Source organism: Ptychodera flava, unplaced genomic scaffold, assembly GCF_041260155.1.
Source record: "Ptychodera flava strain L36383 unplaced genomic scaffold, AS_Pfla_20210202 Scaffold_101__1_contigs__length_297651_pilon, whole genome shotgun sequence".
Lineage (NCBI taxonomy): Eukaryota > Metazoa > Hemichordata > Enteropneusta > Ptychoderidae > Ptychodera > Ptychodera flava.
In genome coordinates, this window is record NW_027248283.1 from 101,247 (window position 1) to 110,574 (window position 9,328).

The following is a 9,328-nucleotide window of genomic DNA, read 5'->3' on the forward strand; positions in this document are numbered from 1 at the left end:
GCAGTTTTTTATACGGATGGTCTTACAAAACCAGGAACTAGTCAACGTGCAAAGAAAAGACATACTATGTATTTCTCTGACATCACCCTTATTGCGGAGAAACCTGTTATAAAAACACTTTATCTGGTAATCCCCTTGTCGTCGGTAAATTCTGCTACATATCATAACGCTGTTTCGACCATTGTATTATACGTATGTGAAATTAATCAATAAAAGGTAATATAATAAAATTTTTAAAATGTCGCTCAAATGTTTTGAATTAAGTTTCTCTTACCAAATCAAAAGTGAACATCATAGGATACCGTGCGAAGTTTTGTACTAGAGAAACGAATTGCCCAACATTTACCAATATTTGAAATTCAAACTAGCGCAATCCTTGTGTTAACGTTACGGAAAGAAGGAAAACTTTCGAAAAACACTCAGACAGTGAAAATTTCCCTGACACCTAGCGTTTTAAGATGAGCCCCCAAGTTTTATAGCAGAACAGTAACGGAATATGTGTCCGTGAGACGCATTGAACCTCAATAGCGAAAGAGGATATGAGGTTAAAATATCAACTATTAAGAGTAAAGTACACAGGATGGGAAACTGGGGATTCTAATAGCATCAATTTGATATCATATTCGGAAACATAACACTCTATAAAATTTTCATTTCAGTGTAGCAGTAAATACTTTATATCCGCCAGAAAGTCTCAAGGCGATACAGTCAAGCCTGACAGTGTGGATATTTTCCGAATGACAATCAAATACAGTGATTCACTATCTTAAGCTTTGACAGTTATAGATTCAGCATGTTTGTACTAATTCTGGAAATAACTTTTCTGTGCACTCGTTTTATAAATACCGGCGATACAACGGCTACTGGTGTCGATGAATGCCTTCACTACGATGACTACTGCAGCCAGTCCGATGTCTGCACTCACGTACTTACCTATGGACGTAGCGAGACTGGTGCGTGCCCGAGTGCTGACCGGGTTCTAACGGACGCCAACCAAACCATTCATCTGTTTGGCGTGGTAAGCGAAAGGCTTCGGGTCGCACACCGACGCTCTGGCAGGATTTATGAAGGGGAAGAGCGAATTTTGGGAATGATCCACAAACTGAATCAAGAAAACCAGGAACGCAGGCAAGATATAAGGAGCTTAGAAAGCAGGCTGGGTGATTATCAAACCAATCTTTTGCCAATTTTAACGGAGAGACTTCGCCTCTCAGACAAACGTGTTAGAAATGAAAGTTTGGGTGAGTAATAGACTTGATGACGTTAAGCAACTCTACATGATGTATAATGTTTTACATCAGTGTTGATAAGTTCTTCTGTTGTAGAATATTTGAAGTTCATTATTTCACTTTAAATTTAAAACAATTTCAATGTTGAATTTTTGTAACCATTGGGAAGTTAAAAACGCCCTAACTGATTTCTCATAAGCGTTAAATTGTCTCTTTTTCTAAAATAACGTTTTAGCGTAAATCGAGGAGAAGCACCAGAGAACAGAAAAATTAGAACTCATACATCACAGCATAATTTGGTTTTACTTGGTCGTAAGGCGGAACTGCGATACATGCTAAATCTGTAACTTTGTAAGGAAAGTGGTGTCGATGTTATCTTAATTAACTTAGGATTCTTATATGAAATAGCTTTGCCATAGTAATCAGTACCATCATGCATCATGTAAGACAACAACTGAAATCTAAATTGTCCTCTTCATCCTCTTCTCTTAATTTGAATTTTAAGAAAACATATTTTAAACGTTTAACGCACGTTACCACTCTAAACTCCGTCTGTCTGTCTGTCTGTCTGTCTGTCTGTCTGTCTCTGTCTCTGTCTCTCTCTGTCTCTGTCTGTCTGTCTGTCTGTCTGTCTGTCTGTCCTCTCTCTCTCTCTCTCTCTCTCTCTCTCTCTCTCTCTCTCTCTCTCTCTCTCTCTCTCTCTCTCTCTCTCTCTCTCTCTCTCTCTCTCTCTCTCTCTCTCTCCCCCAGCATGTGGTGGTAGCGAATGGTATTACTTCAGGCAGAAGTGTTACTACTTCAGTAGATTGCTCGCGGCTCTTTCATGGAGTGAGGCACAGTTATTTTGCAACCGATTTGGAGGGCAGCTCGCCACCATCAGAGACGAAGAGACCAATGACTTTCTGACAGGTAGGAAAGGAAGACATTTTCACGATTTAAACAACAAATTAACAATACGAACAAATTCTATTGGCTCTTTGCCATGGCAATCTCGAAATTTCTTGTAAATCTCTTTGGAAGGAACTTCTTTTACATTTATAGCAAGTAGATACCCCAGTACAGGAACACTATATTGAAGCCAATGTGTTTAACATACCAGTGTCTCTTCTGAGAGTATTGGGGAGCAGGAATAACTTGTGCAAATTGATATTAAAACGAAATCCATGTAAGGCATGCTGTGACTTCCGATATTTCTTATTTTTCTTAGAATGTACGTTTTCCGTCTGAAGTGGCATTTATGACGTAATAGCATTTATGACGTAGTCATGGTAGTCGATAGACCATTACGCGCGTAAATTTCTAGACCTTAGACCACGTCAATTCCACTCTGCAATAAACTGATTAAGGATTTGGATTATGATTCCCAGAAGAATTGGGGATAAAATGGCATACACGTTACTTTTTAAATTCCAGTAAGCTGAATCAAAATCGCGCGTATGTCTAACTGAATTTTCACCTTTTTATCTTTTTAACTGTCGAGAAAAAATCGGTCATTGACACAATAAACACGTCATAATAATTATATTTGAATGTAACACTGTATAAAAATTATCAAAATAGAAACATGTGTGGTAACACTAACCACTTTACTAATTCAGTAAATATCAAGTCCGTTGATGTTATCTCCTTGTGATGGTGGCATGCTCATAGCACGCTGGTATCAATGTGTATTCCCAAAATGACGGAAAAATGATGAGAAACGATGGCTGTGGAAAGAGATCGGTCGATGTTCAATTTTAAAGAGGATTACATCACAAGGCAATATATTAGTTATGCAGGGATTATCCAAGGAGTCAATACAGCTGGTTGAGGGAGGCCATAATCAAGGTTTGATTAGGTCCGCACAATAGCATGCTCACGAACCTTCCACTACATAGTATTACCCATAAGGCCAGCCGGAACCTAGCGGTCATTCTCTGTATTGGGATTGTTTTGTACGTCGTTATTGTTCCTGAAAAAAGAGCGGTACTTCAGGCCCATGAACGGATAAGAGTACATATTATATACTTAAAACTCACCCAAAGTAAAGTTTGAATCCCATATTATCAGAATTTTTTCATACGGAGTTGGGTGGGTGGGTTGGTGTTTAAAATGCATTACAATAACTCATCCTGTGAGATACGCATTGATACCAACGTGGTCTGAGCCAATGCTTTTAAAATACTAGTGTCTCTTCTGAGAGTATTGGGGAGCAGGAATAAATTGTGCAAGTTGATATTTAAACGAAATCCATGTAAGGCATGCTGTGACTTCCGATATTTCTTATTTTTCTTAGAATGTACGCTTTCCGTCTGAAGTGGCATTTATGACGTAATAGCATTAATGACGTAGTCGATAGACCATTACGCGCGTAAATTTCTAGACCTTAGACCACGTCAATTCCACTCTGCAATAAACTGATTGAGGATTTTGAATATGATTCCTAGAAAAATTGGGGACAAAATGGCATACACGTTAATCTTTAAATTCCAGTAAGCTTAATCAAAATCGCACGTATATCTAACAGAATTTTGACCTTTTTATATTTTTCACTGTCGATACAAAATAGCGGTTTTTGACACAATAAACACGTCATAATGTTATATTTGAATGTAACACTGTATAAAACCGTCAAAAGAGAAACATGTGTGGTAACACTAACCCCTTTACTAATTCAGTAAATATCAAGTTCGCTGATGTTATCTCCCTGTGATGGTTGCATGCTCAGAGCACGTTGGTATCAATGCGTATTCCCCAAATGACAGAAAAATGAGAAACTATGGCGGTGGAACATGATCGGTCGATGTTCGATTTTACAGAAGATAACATCACAAGGCAATATATAGGTTATGCAGGGATTATCCCAGGAGGCAATACAGCTGGTGGGGGAGGCCATAATCAAGGTGTGATTAGGTCTGCATGATACCTCATGAACCTTCGACCACATGGTACTACCAATAAGGCCAGCCGGAACCTAGCGGTCACTCTCTGCATTGGGATTGTTTTGTTCGTCGTTATTGTTCCCGAAAAAACGGCGGTACTTCAGACCCATGAACGGATAAGAGTACATATTATACACTTTAAACTCACCCAAAGTAAAGTTTGAATCCCATATTATCAGAATTGTTTCATATCGGGGCTGGGGTGGTTTGGAGTGGTGTTTGAAATGCAGCACAATAACTCTGTGAGATACTACTCCTATTTACTTACACAAGAATTTTCAAGTACTTCAAGGTCAAAATTGACCGGGAAAGTAGCAATTCATTACTGCCAAAACTGAAGATAACTTTATCTTTTTCCCATCTTGATTTTCTAGTAAGTTAGGGGCCTTTTTGTGTAAGGGTGTCATGTTTGTTTAAAATCCCAGAAAAGTAGTATCCCTACATTTACCTAATTAGCACAAATACCAATCAATTAAGCCTAAAACGCAATAAAAGCATTAGAATTGGTCTGTAAGACAGCTTATGTGCCAATACACTTCTTAATATTTTGAGCATTTCCACAATAGTAAATTTGTTTAGAAAAAGTTTTTGTGAAGACGAATTAAATTCAACAGTTGATGGTGGGAGGATGGTCATATGAAATGAGCAGATATAGGGGGAATTCCTTTCTATTTTATAGGCAGTTGCTATTTCAGCTCATGGATGAAATTCACTATTAGTAGTGATTGAAATTCATTCGAACTGACGTATCTACCTAGAAAAGCAAGCGGCCTTGAATTTATTTCTTAAAGTTTAAACGAAAGCTCTCCTTGAAATCTCATTATATATATAATAATATATATATATATATTATATATATATATCTATATATATATATATATATATATATATATATATATATATATATATAGTATTTAAGACTTACAGCCATATCAGTGCTGAATGAAAACATTAAAAACGTTGTCAACTTGATGCATAGTGCTATTTAGGTAATCTCGTAAAGACAATAATAGACTACACCGAAATGTCATTTTAGAAAACCTATTCCACTCTGCATTTACATGGTCCTAACTGTATTGATTTTATCTTTTCCCCATTGTGATGTCGAGTAATGAGGAATGAAGTGTCTTGCTCAAGGAGACAACACAACAGCCATGCAGGGGCTAGAACTCGTCGTCCTTTGATCGTGAGCCCACTGCTCTAGCCACTGGCCCATGATGCCCCCTCCTCTGATGTTTGTTTAAAAATATCTGTAAATTTACCGAATGAAAACAGGCACCCATCGATCATCGATTTAGTCGCTGGAATAATTGACCTCTCTATCCCTAAAGGTCACTTTATTTTTGATAATTTGTGTACAAACTCCTGATTGCGTGGTTAGATAGAAATACGTAATTTTAAAACACACATTTAATGAAACCAATCCATCTGCTTTTGAAGGAATCGCAATATTACTTCATCTCTGTGTAGTACAATTGAGACGATAAGATTTGGTGTATAAGAGATTCAGCAATGGTATCTAATGTGTCTATTAAGAAAAAAATATCTATTTTAGTCTTTTTCTATAAAACATGTAGAATGCATCCTATAGACTTTGTCTGATATGCTACAAAAATTGTGTAATTGTTTCAAACCTTTTACCGTTTCGATAAGGGTATTATCCGAGGAGCTCCACCACCCTAGGTATAATTCCTATACAATACTTGTGTTTACCCCTTGCATAGACTGGACAAAATCTACCATCAATGTCCCTCCTAATAGCTTTCAGTTGATATATAGTACTTGAGTACAAGCATACAATTTGACTAAGGCCTAGTTGGTATATATCACGTTGTGGAGTCAGGTCGAGTTGAATTTTAGGCCAGGATGATTTACGCCAGGTTGTTTTCTATCGAGTAAAGCGTCAAGGAGAGTTGGTTTTGATAGGTTTGGTTGTAAGGCCGTGTTGAGCCGACACAACGATCACTTTCGCTTTTACTGACTACAGAGAACAGATTTTGGATGATTCTCGGAATGAAAGGATATTGCTTTGATAAACTGGAAAAAAATTTATGTTTCGTTAAATGGTGTCAAATTTCCCATTTTAAATTCGGTCGGGAAAAACCCACATTGAAAGTCGATCTAGAGATGTCAAGGTCATATCATTACTCTTGCACCAAATTAAGTATGCTACTAATGATCAGAGCGTGGACAGTGAAAAAAATTTAGCTTGCAAATAACATGAGAATATTACTGGATTTGGATAAACGTTTTAAGTGGCCTCTACTATTCTGGGTCCGTCAATGGCAGCTAGTAATAACCATGGCATGGCATGGTGTAAACTGAAGATCAGTCGATTAGGGCGTACTCGAGGAGGGCGCATAGAGAGCGCCCTCAAGCGACATATCTTTCAATCTGGGCGTCAAATAAACTTTAGTACGATACTACGCATAACATGATAAGTGCATTATGACCAAAATTAAAATGAAGAGGACCAGTAGTGAAACTCGGGTATATTTTGCAGCCAGTCTTCACTCAGTTCCCAATTTGTATCATATTCAAATGTTGATAATTTCAATTCTTTCAAATTATTACTGCCAGAAACTATTGGCAACAGAAGAGTCCACGTGTGGATTGGTTTGACAGGTGCAGATACCGACGGCACTTGGAAATGGGTTGACAAAACATCGGTAAGACGCCATCAAGGAAAATATATGTTTCCCTACAGCTCCGGTCACATGACTGTTTTATTCGATTGAACATGCGGTTCCTCGAGGGATTTAACGATATTGCAAGTCAAAAACCCTATATTGCTGTGTCAAGCGAAAACAGCGCTAAAATATATCTCGTGTTCTCAAATAATTATCTTAAAGAAAGAACTACTAGGTATCATAATATAGTATTTTTATAATATCATTATTATGCTACAAGTATACAACTGTGAGGTATAGTATTTATTTCATATTTTGACATCATTATCAAACATTGTCCTAGTCGAAATACCACATCAATCAATTACACAATTCTGTATTTCATTTCCAGGTTGATTACAATAACTGGCGATACGGTGAACCGACTGACCATAGAAGTTTGCAGATGTGCGCATGCCTGACAGATGGATTGTGGGATCACTATGGCTGCTCAGATCTCAATTATTTCATATGCGAAAGCAATGCGCGGGTAAAAAATCATACTCGAATTCAAAAGCATTCCTCGTTTTCTTCCTTTAACATAATCGAAATTACATCATCAGTATGGTAGTTGTTTGATAATTAATGTTGTGGATATGTCATCACTTCGCTGTATTTTTCAAAAGCGAAAGTGGAGAGTTTCTCTTCGGAAACTTATAACAATCACAATGTGCGTTGTGTATGATTTAAGCATGAGAGTTAAAAACTATTGTCATTTATTTTGTCTCAATGATTGTTTTCAGATCCCTTAAAGACGAAGACGCTGATTGAAATACCGTAAACGGCAAGAACCGAAAATCTGTTACACACTATTCGGCAATATTCATTGTATGCATCTTTTAATTCTGTATAATATCTTCTGGTAGAGAAAGCAGTCGTTTTCATTAGAGTGTTCATATACTACACCGTCTGTTTTAGACTAGACAGTAAATGAGAGATACACAGATACTAATCCTTATAGTAAGGTAGAGTTTTCGAACACTTGGAAAATTCAGTCTTAGGTGGCTATAGATATTGAAACCTGTAATTCACGTGGTCTTTGCCACGTAAATATTACTACTGAGCATGATTCTGTATGATTATGGTATTAATGTGGACAATTTATGCAGAGTAACATCAGTTAAAGACCTGGGTGTTCTTCTCACCCAAAATCTGAACAACTCTGCACACAGTTATGGAATTACTGTTAAAGCTTTCAAGTTGCTAGGTTTTATAAAACGTAACTCACGTAATTTTAGCAATGTCAACAATCTCAAAACTCTGTATATAACCCTGTATATGTCCCACTTGAGCCCACCTTGAGTATACCAGCCAAGTATGGTCTCCACACCAGCTGTATCTCATTCACCGTATTATTCACCGTCTATTACCCCGAGGGGCTCTGTGTTACCAGAAACACATCGCTATACCTCGGCCTACGGCCTCGGGGAATAGCGATGTGTTTCTGGTAACACACAGCCACGAGGGGTGATAGACGGGCGCTAAAGCCGAGTAAAGACCAGGCTATAGGTGTTTTATAACACAACACATGCTCATGTTGTATTGTTATATAGATTTTAATGTGTTTTGATATTTTGCACCGCAACAATCCACTGTGGCAAGTTCACTGGGCGATCATTTCCACAGCGGTTTCAGTTGTACGTGGTACCACTTCCTTTCAAAAATATTCTAAGCATACCTAGCGACATCCTTAGTTGCACTTTAATCTTTTCCGTCGATGAGCTGTTCAAGTTCCTACGCTGTTGGAATGTTGGAAAATTTTGGAAAATGTTGGAAAATCTGTTTTAGAGAATGTGTCGTCACCTATCCTGGACGCACATCACGTTCTAGTCACCGCCATTGTTGAGACGACACTACGGTCACTAGACCGGGCACTTTTCCAAATTTGGTCAGAACTATTTCCCTAAGGAAATAGCTTTTCAAAAAATACCCCCTGACGTCACTTTTGTCGATTCGATGGGGACTAAACGTATCTATTTTCTCGTCACGTGACGTATTCTGGCGAATCGCGACACGGAATGAGCATGCGGCGTGTTACAAAACGAACTCTGTACCCTTCTCAAAATTCCATCTTTACAAGAGCGTACGAGTTTTCTGGATGCCACCTTCTTTTCTGCGCTCAAAAAATATTTTAAACCTAATGTATCAAGAGTCATTGCTCATTCTTCAGCATTTTTACAAAGAACTATGAAAAAAATTGAATATTGTTTTAAAATATGAGACTTTGATATTTTTAACTGTAACTATGGGCAATTTCGCAGATTTTTATTCAGTAATGTGTATTCTTTTTAGTTCTGTTTTTACCAAGGATTATTCTTTTTAACTGTGTTGTTACTGCCTTTGTTTCTTTGTTATGCTTTTTGTTAGTTATTATGACTTTAGCTGGAACTGTAATTGGGCGAAAGCCCGTTGTTCCCAGCCAGTTATTACATAAATAAATGAAGAGATGTTGGCCTGTGCATTGTGTCACTTAAAACATTTTGTATTAAATCAATGTTAGAAAGAGGCA

General features: G+C 37.6%; 1 protein-coding gene across 1 annotated transcript; it reads left to right on the top strand.

Annotated features, from left to right (window-relative positions):
- Positions 1–668: 668 nt before the first annotated feature.
- LOC139126565 (asialoglycoprotein receptor 2-like) lies at positions 669–7,888 on the top strand. Its single transcript, XM_070692635.1, has 5 exons — positions 669–1,241; positions 1,980–2,138; positions 6,731–6,819; positions 7,172–7,309; positions 7,563–7,888. The coding sequence occupies exons 1-5, from the start codon at positions 794–796 to the stop codon at positions 7,569–7,571; spliced, it is 843 nt and encodes a 280-aa protein (XP_070548736.1). The 5' UTR covers positions 669–793; the 3' UTR covers positions 7,572–7,888.
- The last annotated feature ends 1,440 nt before the right edge of the window (positions 7,889–9,328 follow it).

Coding starts and splice junctions, on each gene's coding strand:
- LOC139126565 (XM_070692635.1), top strand. CDS start 794: ATGTTTGTACTAATTCTGGAAATAACTTTTCTGTGCACTCGTTTTATA. Junction 1,242..1,979: donor TGTTAGAAATGAAAGTTTGG/GTGAGTAATAGA, acceptor TCTCTCCCCCAG/CATGTGGTGGTAGCGAATGG. Junction 2,139..6,730: donor GACCAATGACTTTCTGACAG/GTAGGAAAGGAA, acceptor TATTACTGCCAG/AAACTATTGGCAACAGAAGA.